Genomic DNA, 19083 nt, shown 5'->3' with positions numbered 1-19083 from the left:
AGCCTTGCGAGCAGAACAAGAGAGGAAGCTGCAGCAGTTGCAAGAAGAAGCAGCCTTGCGAGCAGAACAAGAGAGGAAGCTGCAGCAGTTGCAAGAAGCAGCAGCCTTGAGAGCAGAACAAGAGAGGAAGCTCCAGCAGTTGCAAGAAGCAGCAGCATTGCAAGCAGAACAAGAGAGGAAGCTCCAAAAGCTGAAACTAGAGAAGGAATATAATGTATGGGGCACAGCATATGGTGCAGAGGGATCAAAGTATAAGGAAGAGGCAGAACAGAAACCGCAGAGGGACCAAGTCAAGGATGTTTCAGTACAAAGGTCCCAGTATCAAAGGTCTGCATTACATTTTGAATGCATATATTTGCTACACATTTGGGAAGTGGTGGTGGTATACCTAGCCATAAATATATGCATTTGAATTAATATATTTATGCATGTAAAGTATAATGGATAAAATGGATCAGTAGACTTACCAAAACTACTGAAATGTTAACTGTCAGTTCAATTCATTCAGGTTTTGTTGAGAATTTATGTGGGTACTGCTCCTCCATCACACATAACAAGCAGTGTGATGTGCTGTTTTTTATGATTTCTTTAGTGTGGTATCAGAAAGCATCTCCACTCTGAAAATAACGTGAAGAACCTGAAATATTTTGGTGAGGATTATCTAGAAAATAATATCTAAATCGGGCCAGGGGTGGAGTGTACCATTACTGTAGTTCCATCCAAGTCAGGAGGGGCTGTCAAGTGGGCATACATTGAAATCTGCAGCAGGCCTTCTGTTAGGTCTTAGATACTACTGGAAACAAAGTTGTGTTTCCCATTATTTCCAGCAGGTGCATGCTTACAGTAACATCCAAGACCTAATGGAATTCTTGTCACAAAATGTAGTTTTAGCTTTCTCTACCTTCCCCAACTGGATCTGGAATTGAGGAAAACATATTGTTGTCCAGAATATTCACATCATTTAGATTTCTGTCTCATCACTAAACCATAGCTAACGTTGCCACAGCTCTGTCTGTCCTGCCCTCTTGCACTAAATTATTTTGTAGCATGGGGATAAACTGGAAGAGTGAGTCACCCTGTCCCATTACCTCATTTAAAACACTTCAGATTATCTCTTCTTCATGATGCTACATTGAGTGAGTGATTTGCAGAAGGACTGTTTTGTTAAGCTCTGCATTCACTGGCTACAGCCACAGCATTGTCAGGTATGCCGCCAGCAAAATCCTGATCTGAAAACTGTTGCAGCTACTGAAGCAAAATTTGCCATTGAAAAGCTGGATTAAATATTTGCAATCAGATGTATTTCTACATTCCTAAAACAGCTGATTGCCAAATGCTAATTATTTGTTTTATGGTCTGCAAGTCAGTGTATGCCTTTTGTAGACAGAGGATAGATAAACCAACTTGGCTTAAAAGGACAGATCTTAGCACAGATACTGCAGAGTTCATGAGGGTTTGTGTAGGTCTCACAGCATATATTGACCGTAGCTTGTGTAGGGCTTGTCTTTCAGGAGGATCATGGCAATCAGGTGGGTCATATGTTGTAAGGACCACTAATGTTTATTTCTGTGGCTGCTGGTGTCACGAGGAAAGACTTCCCATAGTCTGCATCTTCGGGCAAATATATTATTAGCAGGCCCTAAGAAGTTATTTTCTTGCTGAATTAGAATTCACCCAGCTGTCTTCCTATCCTCCTCATGGAATGCACAAACAGCAGATGGGAAAGATTAAATTCTGAAAATGCCATTTTGTGTCTTATATTATTTTGCACATTAGTTGTTTTTACAAGTACTGCTACTAATGTCAGTAATGTTGCATGTCTTTTGAGATGAATGGCACTGGTAGTACAAGTGCTTTTCATTTGTACCATCAAATTCCATGAAACATCTCTTTCCTGCATTTGTCCCATTATAACTAAAAATGTATTACAGTGCATGGCTTTGGCTTTCATAGAAGCAATTTATTTCTAAATTACAAGTGCTAAAAACTAGGCAGTTTGCATTCCTGCTAATAATCAAGCTGTGGCCATACATTGTGCAATAAAGAACAGTTTTGATTTCCTAATCTACTATTTTCTCTCCAGTTTCCTGTTTCAGTGCTGCAAATCTGGGTCTGCAAGAATTTCTTGTTCAAAAGATAGGAAACTATTGTTCTTGGTGTAGTATCATTTATAACACAAGCCAAATAGGTTTCTTACATAACCTTCTTATGTATATTTATCATAGACATTATGAAGCAACAAGAAACTCTGATGAGCAACCAAGCTACTTAAGTCCTGATAGGTAAGAAATCTCTGCTGTTTGCTGTGATAAATTTGCTAGGTACGTTGAGGAGAAATAGGCTAATATTTGCATAGAACTTGTTGCCACAGTTGTCATAGAATTTAGGAAGGTGTCCACAGTGTGCCATCTGGTCAGTTTTCTTGAGACAGTTTCACTTGTTGCAGCCTGATGATGTGGACAAGACTCTTGAATCGGTCCCTCCCACTTCATTCAACCTTGACCCTTGCCCATCTAAGCTATTAGGATCGAGCAGACATAGACTGATTGGGTGGGTCTGAGGGGTGATTTTTGGGTGTTCTACACAATAATCTGCATTCATAAGACCAAGTGGGTTAATCAAGGAAGGCCTGTCAGAAGAGATCCGTCTTGACAGCCTTCTTAAAGCTGTCAAGATTATTAATATTTTAGATCTCTTCTGACAGGGCATTTCATAGTTTGGGAGTGGCAGATGAAAAGCTCCTCAGGGTAACTGTAGCTAACCTAGTCTTGGTTGTAATAGGTTTTTCCCAAAGGACATGAGTGTGCAAGGTGGATTATATGGTAGAAGGTGATCCTGCAAATAGGTTGGACCCAAGCCATGAAGGGCTTTATAGGTCATAACCAACACCTTGTACTGTGCCCAGAAGCTATAGGCAGCCAGTGAAGAGATTTTAAGAAAGGAGTTATGTGATCACTTCTCGCTGTTCCAGTGACTAACCTGGCTGCCGTATTTTGAACTAATTGAAGTTTCCGGTCTAGGCACAAGGGTAGTCCCACATAGAGCATATTACAGAAATCAAGGCATGAGGTTACTAGTGCATGCATAGCCGCTTCTAGATCACCCGGTTCCAGGAAAGTGCGCAGCTGGCGTATCAGCTGAAGCTGATAACAAGCACTCCTGACTGTCGCATTTATCTGATTTGTCATCTGAAGCAACGAGTCCAAGGAGCACTCCCAAGCAGCGAACACAGTCTTTTAAGGGGAGTATGACCCCATCTAGGACTGATTGGCATATACTTATACCAGGATTAGGGCCCCCCCATGGCGAGTACCTCCATCTTAACTGGATTCAGTCTGTTTTTCCTCATCCAGTCCATTACTGCTTTGAGACATACATTGAGAGGAAAGGTGCTGTCCTTAGTCAGAGCTGTAGTCCAAGGCATGGAGAGAGATATCTGAGTGTCATCAGCATACTGATAACACCCTGCTCCATGTCTCCTGATGATCTCTTCCAGCGGCTTCATATATATATATTAAATAGCATTGGGGAGAGAATGGAACCTTGAGGGACGCCAGATTTAAGTTCTCTTTTTGAAGAGCAACTGTCCCCAAGCATCACCCTTGGGAATCTACCTGAGAGATAGGACCGGAACCACTACAATGCCGTGCCTCTGACTCCTAACTATCCCAGGCGTTCCAGAAGGATGTTGTGATCTATAGTGTCAAAAGCCACTGAGAGCTCCAGGAGTACCAACAGGGTCACACTTCCTCTGTCAATACTCAGACGTAGATCATCGACTAAGGCAACCATGGCAGTTTCAACTCCATATCCTGTCTTAAAGCTGGTTTGAAATCATAATCACTATAGAACAAGTTTGCAATAAAGTTCAGAGTTTCAGTCTGTAGGTTTTTAGAATAGAGATATGTATACACTAATACTGTTCTGGAAGTTTATCATTAGATATTTCAACAGTGGGGCACTTTCTAGACTAAAACAACTTAGTAAGAAATCATTACAATTACATGATGTTTTTTTTCATAACTTGTTCAACATAGTTGTGAAATCTGAATGATGAAAAACAAAGTGTGGGTGTGTAAGCAAATAAAGATACTGATGGTGCCAAGTTTGAGTTTCTTTACTCATTTACTGTTAATATATACAGCTTGGAAGAACTCAAATAAGTCTTCCTCTTCCACATGTATTTATTGCATTTATCATTAAGAATTCGTATGTTGGTATCTGTAGTAGAAGATTTTTTTTCCCTGTTAGTATCCTTCATTTCCTTCTAGTCTTCCATATTCTGGGGCTATTCCTTACCAAGCCAAAGTTATGGTGAAATATTCAAGAATCCTATTCAGTAACCACCAGACGGTCCCCCTAAGATTTTTACTGACATTGCTAAGCATTTGCTTAATCCTACTTCCTGATTGTAAAATGAAACAAAATTATGCCTCATCAACATAAATTCTTTGTCAAAAGGAGTACATGTAGTACACCTTGGTTGTCATAATAGATTAATTGGGGGGGGGACATTTTGCCTTTCCAGGTCACCTCTGTATTCATGCGCATGCTAATTTTCATGTAGCAGGACCCATAAGTCACCAAAAGATGTTCCATTCCAGATCCTTTAGTGCCTAAATGCAACTGTATGTCTGCCAATTTTATTGTACTTATGGACTTGTAGGCTGTTCACACAATCCCCCTCTCTATGGTACTGACTAAATATTTTTAAAAGTTCTTTTAAATATATGTAATTTCTTAATTATTTCTAGAAATAAATCCCGATCAACTACAGATCTAGATGATCATCATGCCAATAGAAATGGTGAGTGCTATAGACTGTAAATGTAATATTAGAATACGAACAGTAGAGATGAATAAAGTCTGTTGTTCTGTGTTTAATATAATTGGGGATACTGGATTATTTTGCCACTAACCACACGGAAAGCCTAGATTATTCTAGGACTGTGATCCCCCTGTTGGGCCTGGTCTACAGGTACACATGGATAACAGCTGTGACCTGTGTGAGTATGCCAGGCAGTATTATGCATTATTGAACGCTATGTCCTGCCATTTCCCTGAGAGATTAAATTACTGCATGAGTCATAGCTAAACTGTTACTGTAACAACCTTATCCACAGGAATAGATACAGTGTTCCCTTGGTATCTACTGGGATTTGGTTCCAGGACCCCCTGTGAATACCCAAATCTGTGGATGTTCAAATCCCATTGTATACAGTGGGACAATAAAATGATGTCTCTTATATAAAATAAGCAAAATCAAGGTTTGCTTTTTTGGAATTAAAAAAAAATTTTTTTCAAGCCATGGATGGTTGAACCCATGGATACAGAGAGCTGTCTGTATTTATATTCCAAACACAGGCACAGTACTTCACCTTACTGTCATGAATCATGACTAATACTTTGATGTACATAAACTAGCATGGATTGTGAAAGAGACATTCATCTTGCTTTTTTCTCTGCCCTTCACATATTCAGTGCAGGTGCTTTTTCTGTATCTAAGCTTTTTGTTGTTACTGTTGTTCAATATAGGCATGAAGAACAAATTTTCTGAGCAACCCTGGAATGCTGGTGACTCACAGAAAAGGTCTCAGAAAGAACATGGTTTGTCACCAGCTGAACTGGAAAGACAACAGATTCTTCAGGAAATGAGAAAGAAGACATCCCTGCACACAGACAACAGCTGGATCAGGCAGCGCAGTTCCAGTATGCATAAAGAACCTGTTGGTCTACCTGGCAGTAAAATGAGGAGGTAATGGACACTTCAGGGCAAATTCACTTTATGTTGCTTGCTGAGCTTCATGATACCCAAGCCATTCTGGAACTTTGACTTACTAGTTTTAGGTGCTAACATACAGATACTATATTGTATATGTTTATTTTTTAAAAAAACTTCTCCCAAGTATAGTGAGAAATAGTTTTTTGTGGGTTTTTGGGCTATGTGGCCATGTTCTAGAAGAGTTTATTGCTGAGGTCTCTTCCAGGTCAGCATTCTCTGAAGATGCCAGCCACAGAAGCTGGTGAAACGTCAGGAATAAACTTTTCTAGAACATGGTGGCCACATAGCCTGAAAAACCCACAAAAAACTATGTATGTGAGCCATGGATGCCTTCGACTTCACATAGTGAAAAATCATTGACAGTGGCAATAAACAGAGCCTCTTGTTTGATTTGTTGATATTTCTAGTCAGGATTTTAATGAATCTGTTTCCAATTCTTCTGCCTATTTGAGATGAGTTCAAATAAGCTGTTGAGAAAAAGTTGGTGCATTCATTCCCTTAATTATTCAGACATGTCTATGCATGCATGCACATCCTGGCTGGGAAAGAGCAATACCAAAGAGCTTGAGTAAGCTTTTGGATTTCTGTTTTGTGTTGGAATGGCAGCCCCACAGACTATTTCACAAGTTGATTTATGAAACAGATCCACAATTACTATGGACATGTGGAAATAATGACAGCCTGATTCATTAAATCCTTTATACGCTGGGTGATTTTAAAAGGATGGTGCAGAAGTAAAACTGTTCTTACTTAGTTTTGCATCATTCTTTTTTAATCACCCTGTATGTAGATAGCAACTCGTTCCTCTGCTGTGGTGATATCTAAAGTCATTTGGTGATTGTTGAGATTGGTTTCTTCCACTGATTATTCTGATTTATAATGTTGACGTGTTTCACAAGGAGCATGGTATTGTCAGTTAGATAAGAAGAGCCTTGCTGGATCAAACATGCAACCAGCCTAGCTTCATGTTTGCCTACAGTGTCATCTCAGATAGGCAGAGGCCAACAAAATGCCTCTGTGAAGTCCACAAAGAAGGACAAAGATGTCTGTCTTCTCCTTCACTGCTCCCCAGAATCAGGAGATTCTATATGGCCCTTGTGACTAGTGGCCTCTGGAATTTGCTCAGCCTCCTTTTAACACCATCTAAGCTGCAGGCTTCCACCATATGAAATAGCATAAGAGCAAACAGCATAAACTGTATAGCATTTGAATCTCTTCTGACAAACCCTAGCTAAAGACATGCTGTTTCCTTTTTCAAAATTAAGGTGAATTTGCAGGGTCATAATGATAGAGGGCAGTGGGAGAGACATCCATAAAGAACTGGAATTTGTTTGTTATTTGGAGGGGCCAAATATGTTATACATCCTGGCTGTCAGGAGCAGAAAAAGTATTTGTTTTTTTCTTCTTCACTTTTATTTGTATCAACCCTGGGACCAGGTCTTGGGATCATGTCCTCCTTTCCTTTTCCGAGACCTTAAATTATGAAAGGAAAGACAGAGTAGCTCTGAATGAAATACACGAATCTGTCTCCCACATTTTCTCCCTACTGTTGCCACCCAGATTTCTCCAGGTAATTACATATCCTTTCTGTCACTTTATCACCAGTGACTAAATGTTACTTCACTGTAGGGGGAAAAACACACCCTTTTGATCTGTTTCTCATTTTGTTATATACATGTGGGAAACCATCACAGAATGTTATCACTTTTAGTTTTTTCATAGTGAAAAAACAATAATTTTCTTTCAGTTTGAGAACAGTAATACAGTAACTTCCTTTACATAACAAAATTTATGTGAAACTCTACATACTACTAATAATCACCACATGATATTTATTTGTTTATATCCTTTCTTTCCCCTTGAACCAGGAGTCACTGTGCTTACTACAGCAGGAAATGCTACAATACCAATTCTAGGTCTTCCTGGTTCTGGTCCTGATACTAATCACTACACTAAACAGATTGTATGTAGATGCTATAGGCAGAGAAAATAGTACTGTAATAAAGACTGTTGAGATGCTATTTCTGTATGATGTCAGTAAGCATTCCTGTTGTAACTTATGATTATCAGTGACAAAAAGAGTATGAGAGGGTTCCATTATTATTTGGTGAAAATAAATTAGCCTCAACACAATGTACTTTCTCTGAATTAGATCTGTTTCAGCTTCTTTCCAAGGGTTTGGGCATGTCCAGTGGGATACTGATTTTCTTTGAACAGAAGATGTCCATGTTCATGAGCTGCTTTTAAAGGTCCCTTCATCGTTTTTTTAGGTTTAATGTTCAAGAAACACAAGCCAAATAGCTCTTTTAGTGCAGAGTGTTGCTTACACTTGTGAAGTGCACACCCTGCCCACACCACAGGGCACAGTTTAATTGCCTTGCCTTTTTTTTCTCCCTACGATGATAAGTTGTCTTTTACTATAACTTTTTTGTTCCAGGGGTGAGAGTTTAGATAATCTTGATTCTTCAAGAACAACATCATGGAGGCCCCATTCTTGGATGAGTCAGTCTGCCTCTTCAACATCTTTATCATCTAATCAAGATTTTAGTCGTCATGTGCCTCCTGTGGTGTCCACTTCAAATCGTGCCTACATGCGCACTCCTTCTTCCAGCCTGCCATCTCCTTCAACCAGTTCTATGAAAAGCTCATCCTTGCCTCATATTCTCTCATCTGCACCATCTCCTGTTCCCCGGGCTCAGTCACCAACTTCTGTTTCTCAGTCTGGAACACAACAGCGCAACAGGTATGATATGCATCTGACGAAAACCGTTGGTACAGGGTTTTGTTTTGTTTTGGTTTGGTTCAGGGTTTTGGTACAGTTTTGTTTTGTTTTGTTTCGTGTCTTGAAAGTAACATTACAGAGGAGAATATATGGAATTCTGTTCTTTACATGCAGAAAACAAATACAGGTATTAGTTGTAAACTCCACAGATGTACTATGAATTCTTCATAATGGCACAGAGTGTAATTTCCCCATCTTTGGTATCTGTGGCCTTCCAGATTTTGTCAGATTCCAGCTTTCATCAACTTCAGCCAAAATGGTTAGTCGAGGATGATTAGAGCTATAATAATTTGTAATGCCATATCAGCATCATCTGAAGGGTCACAGATTTCTCATCCCTGTAGTAGACAGTATTTCGTGTTTGTCATGCCTACTTTGCTCTTTGACTTTTTAAAAGACCCTTTAATATAGGCCTCTGTGTGCACATTTTTAAACAGATTATGATATGAAGTCATGTGGCTGCATAACTCATCTGTTATTTCAAAATTGCATAAATAGCTAACAAGTGAAATTCAGTGAGTGCCCTTCCACTGAAAGAAAGCTTCAATCAGCAGAACAGATCTACTCAAGATGGCTCTGGGCAGGGACTCTCTCGATGACAGAATAGCAGATCTGGGTTGGGGCATGTAGAGGGGATATAACCTAGAGTGTCTTAAAGATTTTGTCAGTAGTAGATCCATTCTTTAATTTGTTGGCTACACAAAATAGATAGCCAGAAACATTTAATGATTTTCAGACACATGCCCAGTATGGCTTTTTAAATATTTTATTTGTGTGAGGTTTTTGGGTGGGTGGGTGGGAGGGAGGGGTTAAAACATTTTTGTGGATGACAAGATCTTTCTCAAAATGTCCCAGTAAATATTTGTTAATGTTAATACAAATATGCTACTTAGTAGGTTAATACTTAAATCTGCCAACATTCTCTGAAGATGCTGGTCACAGATGCTGGCGAAACGTCAGGAATAAACTCTTCTAGAACAGGGCCACATAGCCTGCAAAACCCACAAAAAACTATGGATTCTGGCCATGAAAGCCTTTGACTTCACATTGTATGAATTATATTTTAACATGGAGGAAAAAACATACAGTTGACTCATTACATGGTGCTTTTTGTGCTGCTTTATTCATTATGCTTATTTGAACAAAAGAGCAAACATACATTTTAAACAGTATTTAATTTGGGACATGGATGCACACAGCAAGTACAAGCAGAATGTTATTTCATGTTTACCCCTCCTTGTTCCAGGTTGTTGAACATTGATTAATAGGGGGCATTTTGTTTTGTAAGAACAGGTTTACATCATGTAAATGAACAAGAACACATTTCTCTTACTATGATTTAATTCTGGTATTATCTTGTCTGATTACACCATAGTAACATCAGGTCAGACAATGTGGTATATCTTATCACTTGGTCACTTAAAAAAGAGGAAAATATGTGGGTTCTGCATGACAGAAGTGTGTGATCCTAGCAAGGAGCTCCCAGTTTCCAGACTATTGGCAATCAGCAAAATGATGTCTGATCTTGGCAGCAGTATTATCCACAGAAGTTTCATATGGCATGACTTCAAAGGAGATTTCAGTTGTACATCTCAGCCTAATGTCATGGTACCTAAAAAGATACAGCTGTTAGGATTTGGATTGGGCTATTTTGTGATACACATTAGTAAACAGATAAAGAATGAGACAGGAGTATAAACCATATGTTACTGTTTTCTAAATTTAGTCATGTTTTGGACTGTTAACAATATATATTAGGACAATGTTGCTGATGCATTAGTTTTAAGTATTTTGCTTAATCCCTCAAAGTGTTCTTTTCCCTGTTTCTAGATGGTAATTTTCCATTGTAGGACAGCAACTTTCAGATTTCTTCTAGCAATCTTGGACTTGGGTTCTTTGCTTATTCTATCATAATGCTTTCACTTCATTTATCTTCTTCAAGTTTTCTAAAACCTGTTTCTCAGCCACCTTCTTGTTCTGTATTTAGGTCGGTCAGTGGAAAGCGAATGTGTTCATACTGTAGGAACGTTCTGGGCAAAGGAGCAGCCATGATCATCGAATCTCTTGGTCTTTGCTATCATTTACATTGTTTTAAGGTGAGAGGTGGGCAAAACACCATGGAGAAGCTGGAGCTTTGTGTTGCAACTTGCATGGCAACTTAGGACATCTAAATATGGGTTTTGCTAATTAGCAAATGCAGCAACTTTGTCCACATAATGCTTTATTGGGATATTCATATGATTAGCTCTTGATAGATTTATCATTAATATTTTACAACTCACCCCCTGCCAGTGGTCTCATGTTGCACAGATCAGAATTAGCATCTGACATGTGAGGAATCACATATTTTCAGTGCTTCTTTAATCCTTTGCATTAACATATAATCAGGGTAGTTAAAGGACAGAGAAAGTAATAATATTTTCCCTGCCTATGACTTATGAATCCCATACCCCACCCTGCCCATAACACTCCATATGCACTGGGCTTGTTAGGTGGAGTTTTGCTTCATATAATCAAGATGGGCTGACAGAAAAGACAAGGGCTTTTCAGTAGTGACATCCAGAAACTTTCTCTTTCGTAAGGTTTGATTGGCTTGTTTATTTATGGCCTCTAGGAAATAGGCGATAAATATATTTTATTGCATTGTTCTTATACGATTAATGCAGCTTTATTTGAGATAAGCATGACTACTGTTACTTCAGTATTATGCTACTTTTTTGATGTATTTTTAATAGATTGAAATCTATATTATATATGCTTTAGGCCTACGGAGACCTTTTTTAACAAGCCATGTTGTAGGGCTGCATCAGGGACGTAGCTAGGATTTTAGGAAGGGGGGGGTTCCAGATCAAGTGCCACCATTATAATGGGGCTTGGGTGCGGCGGCGCAGCAGCACACACCATTCATTTTTCTAATGGAAAGGGGGGTCTGGACCCCAAGATCCCCCCCCCCCCTTGGCTACGTCCCTGGCTGCATCCACATAATTTTGTAATAGTTATATAATACCAAAATAGTACTTTAACCAGCAGACACCTCACAATCACTAAAATGATGTTTTATGAAAACGAGCTTTATATATTCCTTAATATTGCAACCTTAACTTCAATCCATAGTTAGAAGTAAGCCCCACTGACCTCATTGAGACTTACACCTAGAAAAGAATGTGTACAATTGTAGTCTAAACCCTCTTCTGAAGATTGGAAAATGTGCACCTTTGTTTAATAGAAGGACTGAATAGGGTGACTCTTGTTAATCTGAGAGACAGCAGTGGGCTTGTGAGGCTGGAAAAACAGCCTTTTGAAAGTTTCAGAGTAGGAAACTAACACAAGCAGAACAAACCACTTCCTATATGGAAGGGGAAAAACCCCTTGACATTGTAAAGTGGCTTAGCAATTAATGCTTAAAATTTAGCATGGGTATAACTGGAAATATAAAGTTTGCCCCCCCCCCCCCATACCCAAGTAGTGAAGATCAGCCAAGGAACCTGGATATGTTCCATTAAAACTGCATAGTGCCAAATTTTTATTTATTTATTTTACTTTTGTGCCATATAAATTCATTCTGTTTCAGAAAGCAAGGCTTGAATAACTAATCCCTGGATCTTTCCTCTTCTCTGCTTAGATTTTGCAACTCTTTAGACTGCTTGCTTTATAGCATTACAATCTCTACAAGACAGCGGCATATTAACTTACTAATATTTTTGTTCAAGCGGACCAGTGATTCAAATTTCACATTCTGACCGTCACTACCATGATTGCTAATTGTGTTTTTTCCCTCCCTGTGTAGTGTGTTGCATGTGAATGTGACCTTGGGGGCTCGCAGGCTGGAACAGAAGTCCGCATCCGAAACAATGAACTCTTTTGCAACGACTGCTATCTCAGATTTAAAAGTAAGGAATGTCTTCTGTAAGAAGTTATTACTTGAGTGTTGATTATGACCCAGGAAGTAAATTTCCTGTTTCAGATGTGATTAAAATTAACAGCTTCTTGTATGTATGATAGAATTATATTGCTTAATTTTTATTCTGACTGTTCCTTTTGTGAGCTGCCTTGGGCCCCACCCTGAGAGAAAGGAGGCATATAAATGAAATACATACATACATACATACATATAACAGTATCAAATTGCATGGTAAGTGAGAATTAATGAGTAGAAGAATAAAGGAAAAACATAGAACAGTGTATCGTATGTACAGTATTTCACACACTGACAGTCACCATGATAATTAAGTGTTCCTTTAGGCAATAGTTGTTGCAAAAAATAAAATTCAGGAGGGGAAACTTTATATCTGAACATATTGTAAAATATGAGGTACTGAAGTGGTTGTGATAAAAATTAAGAAATTTTATTTAGTTACATGTAGTGACCATCTGAGAAAAAGGACAGTTCTCATAGTCATAGTTGGAAGTAGACTTGATTTGTAGAACTTTGAAGAATGATCTTCGTTGTTGACTTGTCTTCCAAGTATACTTTTAAGGAATTAATATAAAACCAGTGGGGCCGATTTACATATTACTGTGTTGGAGAACTGAAAAGCTGGTTGCTCAATCCTGATGTTCTTATTAGGTACATTCTCATATTTACAAAAAAATTTCCCAAATTTTAGGTGGTGATTTTTTAACCTATAAACTTTAAAATTAGTATACAGAAGATTGCTGAAGTTTAATATTTACGTTAATGTTTATAAGCTGTTTTCCCATTCCACCAGCTTGCATGGCCTCAATGAAACAATGCATCCATGTTGAAATGAAGGAAAGGAAATAGTGGCGCTTGTTTGTTCTTCATATATCATACTACATGGTTTTCATTTGTTAAGCATTTAGTAATGCTTACTTTTTCATTCATTCAGTACAATAGTGAAGATTCTACCCTTTCTACCTCTGTGGCATCTGAAATGCACCTTTATGAGGGCAAGGCGGATTTGCACGTGCCAGACTTTGGAACAGCCTGCTGCATGACATCCGTCAAATTACCAATTTAGACAGCTTCAAAAAAGCTGTCAAGACCGATCTTTTCCGGAAGGCCTTTCCTGAATAAAATTCCTTGGCCTCAGAATGATGCCCCCCTCACACCATGTATTACTACCACCCTCCCCATGTTATGCTATTATTAATAGATTGAAAACTCTTTTAATCATAATATATTTAATTCTTTCTAAGGGGGGGGGGAATTGTAATTATAAGTACAATAATGTATATGGATGTTTTAGTTGGCAGCCGCTTTGATTGTCTTGCTACAGAAAACAGGATAGAAATAAAAGTTTTATTTTATTTTATTTTATTTATTATATTAATGGTTGCCTCCTCATTTTCAGCTTTTGATGAACCATAGGAATAGCTGTGCTCTTTTTAGTGCCATCTGGTGTCTTTATTCAGCTTGGAACACAGTTTTGCTTTTATGAAACCACTAGGTGGCATATTTAATTTTAGAGATTCACTTATACTGTACATAGAGGGAAAGTTCTTAAACTATATAGCAATCCTCCATTTCTTCCAAAGTATATGCCTTTGCAGAATAAGCAGCATACCTAGTTGTGACATTTGGATGGTCACTGATTTATTTTTAAAGGGACCCTAATAGAAGTTCCAAACTTGTTTAGAAAGGTTTTCCTCACTCAGTGACTCAGGTTGCTATTCATGTTAAACACTGAATATCTAGTCCTACAGAATGTTTATTCCACCTGAGACCATTTGAAATACAGTTGGCCCTCCGTTTTCTTGGGGAATCCATTCCAGACCCCCCCCCCCTGCGAAAACGGAGACTCACACATATTCAAGCCCCATAGGTTTGAAAGGGGTATTCGCAGCAGGGGCGTGCCCCATTAAAAAAAACAGCCGTCATCCCTCTGTGAATATTCAAGAACACGGACCTCAAGTCCATGAGAAAGGTGGGGCGACTGTACTTTTTTTTTCACTGGAGCCATTTCATATCTTTAGTTGTTTGGCTTTATTGGAACATTTGGGGAAAAATGAAGTCTTGAGGTTTTGTGACTTATTTCTGCTATCAAAACTGCTTGTGTGTTCAGTTCTCGTTGGATGTCTATTTGGCTTTTTCCATACACTAGTCTCTACATAATCTGCTCTTAATTCTTAACCATATCTTAATCTCTAAATATGCCAATTTTTTGACTCTGGCTATTTGTGTTCTTCTTTGAGAATGTATAAAGATGGCTCTAATTCCAAGGGTTCAGGTTTCCCCATCCAGTTATTCAGCAGGACATGCCAGTCCATCCTTGCTTTTGGCAGTCCACATAAAATGACAGGGAGTAGAGTAGGATTGTATGTCTGGTTTCATAGACTTTACAGCAACAGGGAAAATCTTATGGCCTTCTGGATGCCATTGGCATTGACAAAGGTGAGGAATGATGGGAACTGCAGTCCAGCAACATCTGGAGACCTTATTGGTTTCTGTCACTGCTTTACAATAAAGCTGTCCTCACAGAGGTTGCTTGTTATAGTTTATAAGCAGCTGTATATTACAGTGTTGAACTAATAGGCACGCAGGCTGCATTCTGAAAGGGAATCCTTAAGATAGGCTGCATATAGAAGATTTAAATCACCATTCTCAAACAGCTCTCATGGATTTGATGAACTTGAAAAGTTTCCTTTGGCTCTGCCATGCTTGGCCAACCTGGCCTGGGCCATTATTATTATCAGTAGTAGTAGTAGCAGTAGTATTAAGCTTTATTTATACAGCACTGTAAATTTACGCAGCGCTATACATACAAACAATTAAAATAGATAAAATAAACCTGCCTATGGTATACATTCTACAAAATTAAATATAATACATATTAGTACATGTTAACATTCAATAAAATAAGGTGGACAGCAAATTAAAATAACATTAGATAACAATCATGTAATGTCTGGGAACGCTTCCCTGAACAGTATAGTCTTTAACTCTGTTTTGAAGCTGGTTAAAGAGGTGATGAACAGTGCTTATGGGGGAAGGAGATTCCAGGAGTGAGAGACAGCAAGTGAAAAAGGACGGATCCGGGATGGGGCAGTGGAAATCCTTGGCTGGGACAACAGTCCTTAACTACCAGAATGGAAGATACAAGTAGGAAAGTAAGGAGAAAGAAGCTCTGATAAATAAGGAAGGACCAGCCCATGCAGGGCTTTAAAAGTCATCAACAGTAGCTTATACTAAATATGGAAAGGGAGGGGGAGCCAGTGGAGGGATGACAATAAAGGAGAGATATGATCAAATCCATGAGCAGATGTGATAATGCGTGCAGCTGAATGCTGGACAGAAATTAATGGATGAGATGAGAAAGAGGAAGCACCACCAGAAGGAGGTTACAAAAATCTAGTCGCGAGACCACAAAGGCATGGACAAGAATCTTGGCAGTAGAGGCCAAAAGAAATGGTCGGATTTTAGTAATATTATAGAGAAAGAATCTGCACGCCTTGGCTATGGCCTGAATCTGGGGGATACACAACAAGGAAGAATAAAAAATGAAACCAAGACTGTGGGCTTCCTGCACTGGTCAAAAAGAGATATCAACAACAAAAATAGAAAAGGAATATTAGATGGTAGACTTTGGTGGAAAAACAATAAGCTCCGTTTTGGACATACTGAGCTTCAGATGCTGGTGCCGCATCGACTGAGAAACAGCAGTAAGACAAGATTAAACTTGCTGTTCGAGACCCAGAGAAAGATCAGGGGTGAAAAGGTACAGCTGAGTGTCATCGGCGTACAGATGATAGGAAAAGCCAAAAGAACTAACTAGTTTTCTTAAGGCCAATGTGTAAAGAGAGAACAATGTTGCTCATGTAAAAGAGAGAAAGAGAGACATTTCCAAGGCATCTGAGCATCCTGGCCAGTATTTGACATTCACATTACAAGGCAATTTTAAGCAAAATCGTGTTGCTGAATGCCCTTAGACTTTGGCCTGCTGCCCTTATATATTTTTACATCTTTGTCTTCCATTTCCTCAGAGCTGTTGAACTTTTTAAGAGCTAGCTGTACTGCCTTAGTGTCCTAAGATTCAAACTAGATAATACTTCAATAATGTGAATGTAGTTAACTCATAGGGCTTTTTAAAAATATAAATAGTTCTTGGGTGAGCCTGGAGATAGCATTAGGACCTCAGGGAATAGGGTGAGAAAATTCATGTCATACACAAAAGCTGCTATTTATGTCAGGAAGGAACCCTCCACTAATGTTTAACAGATAGCCACTAATTTTATGTAGTTTTGATCAATCATCGCTCTCTCTTACATCCCAAGCCTTTTTCTTTGTCCATTGTTTGATTTCTTGCTTGCCCAGTAATAAACTTCTGTTACAAGAGCTCCTTCTATTGGCCTTGCAGAATAGTAGTACAGTGGTACCCCGGGTTACGAATTTAATTCGTTCCGCCGCCGCGTTCGTAACCCGAAAATCTTCGTAGGCTGAAAAAGCCATAGGCGCTAATAGCGAAAGCCGCGATTTCGTGCGAAAAAGCGCCGAAAAGCACCAAAAATTTTTTCGTAACCAGGAACGGTTTTTTTCAATGGATTTTTTTTGTAACCCGGAAATTTCGTAAGGCGGCGCATTCGTATCCCGGGGTACCGCTGTAATTGCAGTTTTTAAACCAAGCCACTTGTTCATGCATGTGTAAGACCATTCTATTATTAGGACTATAAAATGACATCCTAAGGTTTTAATGAACATTCTTATTATTGTTAAGGAGAAAAAAACTGTAAATAAATAGAATGCAACATATCTGTATTTTTCTCCTTCTAAACTACTTGTTTAATGTATAGTACATTGAGATGAGTGTTTTTTCCCCCGTCCCTGCATCCTTTAACTAATCTTTCTCTTTCTTCATTTCAGCAGCTGGACAGCCAACCATCATGTGATCCAAGCCTAAATACGAAACCACTGCTACAGATAGAGGAGGAAGCTGCTGCTGTAGATCTATAAATACATACTGTGTGTGGTTTTTAAAATATGTTTTCCTGTTTAGACTATGTAGATCCTATGTATCCTTCATTAAACTTATTTTGTGCTATTTATGAATAAGTAATCACAATAAGAAACTTCAGGATTAAAAATACAAAATACCCAAGTTCAGTGAACAATCCTCATCCTTTTACAAAAGAGGAAGAAAAACATTTAATTGGTTATTTCAGAATGTTGGAGGCTGATGAGGAACAAGCTTTAATTTTCCAATTATATATAAAGATGCTATTTTTAATGCTCTTAAATGAGCATTATTGTGATAATATGGATTTGTAACTGCAATTTCTATTTTTGATGCATTTGCTATGGAGTTCAGCAGGATATTATAAAAACGGCATCAAAAGGCACAGAGGTGGTTGCTGTCTATATCTCAGTTTCTAAGTTTAAGTAATATTATCCTTTTAACACTAAAATGTAAATTTCAGTCTGTTTGCTTGGGGTTCAGTATTTCATTGTGCTTTAATACTTAAATCCAATTGGGGAAATTATTTGTGAAGCGCTTTTTTTTTGTTCCATGTTTGAAAAATGCACCGCAAACAAGTTAATAAGACTGAAGACTTTTTTCTCTTATGTTGACTGATTTTGTATTTGTAAATAAAGTTGCTGATGGCTGCACTCAAATGAAAGGCTTGCATCTTTAAATTTTCTGACTTAAGAGAATCAGCATTTACTGCCTAAAAGCACCACTGTTTCTTTACACTTACTTGTATTTGACGTCAATATCTCTGTTTCGAAAAGGTATGAAACTACAGTAACTCATAACATGGCTTGGAATCAGTGAATATCATTCTTTTATAATCATGTAATGAGAAATGGTATGGTATCTTAATCATACTGTGAAGCAAACATTTTACAATATTATGTGGTCACTTTAAAAGTTCAGGATAGAAGCCAAGGGCTGAGAAATAAAGCATGCAAAATCTGTCCTGAATGTGTAGGTCAGAAATAAATTGAAATAATTCTAGTTTAATGGAATCTAGCTGTGTTCAGCAAGAAACTCTAGATTAACTGTCATTGAACCCACATGTTTTACTACAGAGGATACCAAGCATTGTTCTGGAGGCACTCCAGGGCTGAGCACTGGCTAGAGCTGTTGGTTTTTGCCATCTGGTATGGACTGAACACTTACAATTCTTCCAGTTTAGGAAACCAAGGACTCCTTCATACACTCTTTGAATATGATTGTCCTAAGATTGTTAGATAAGATAGAGGTGAGAGCTCTGTTACTTGTCTTGAGCAGCAATGAGGTAACCAATGGATTCCTTGGGGTCATTTTGGGCAAATATGGCAGAATGGCAGTCACAATGAATGATAATAACACCTAAATCTACTTGTTTGTCCCAACTATAGTGTGTGTGTGCGTGTGTGTGTGTCATGCCTCCAGAGCATCTTTGATGCTCTTGAGACATATATTTAGTTAAGATTATAATAGGTTTTCTATGTATTAGTTTAGGAGGGGAAATAAAGATCTACAGCTTTAAGAAAGACCAGGATTGTGGGAAATCCCAGGGTCTTATGCTGTCTCCCTCTAGCTAAGTTTCAGTGTGTAGTAAGATTTCAGCCAAGTCA

The 19083-nt window shown here is 38.5% G+C and overlaps 1 protein-coding gene across 1 annotated transcript in view; it reads left to right on the top strand.

The window, feature by feature from the left end:
- Positions 1 to 18140, top strand: part of LMO7 (LIM domain 7) — a 185861-nt gene extending 167721 nt beyond the window's left edge. The window contains 8 exon segments of the mRNA XM_042460780.1: positions 52 to 327; positions 2226 to 2282; positions 4755 to 4807; positions 5536 to 5755; positions 8220 to 8525; positions 10552 to 10660; positions 12352 to 12454; positions 17386 to 18140. Of these exon segments, the coding sequence (XP_042316714.1) occupies positions 52 to 327; positions 2226 to 2282; positions 4755 to 4807; positions 5536 to 5755; positions 8220 to 8525; positions 10552 to 10660; positions 12352 to 12454; positions 17386 to 17411 (1150 nt within the window). The 3' untranslated portion in view covers positions 17412 to 18140.
- Positions 18141 to 19083: the final 943 nt, after the last annotated feature.

The sequence above is a fragment of the Sceloporus undulatus genome, chromosome 3 (genome assembly GCF_019175285.1).
Source record: "Sceloporus undulatus isolate JIND9_A2432 ecotype Alabama chromosome 3, SceUnd_v1.1, whole genome shotgun sequence".
NCBI lineage: Eukaryota > Metazoa > Chordata > Lepidosauria > Squamata > Phrynosomatidae > Sceloporus > Sceloporus undulatus.
Note: the sequence above shows the minus strand (reverse complement) of the source record. Positions and strands in the feature narration are given on the sequence as shown.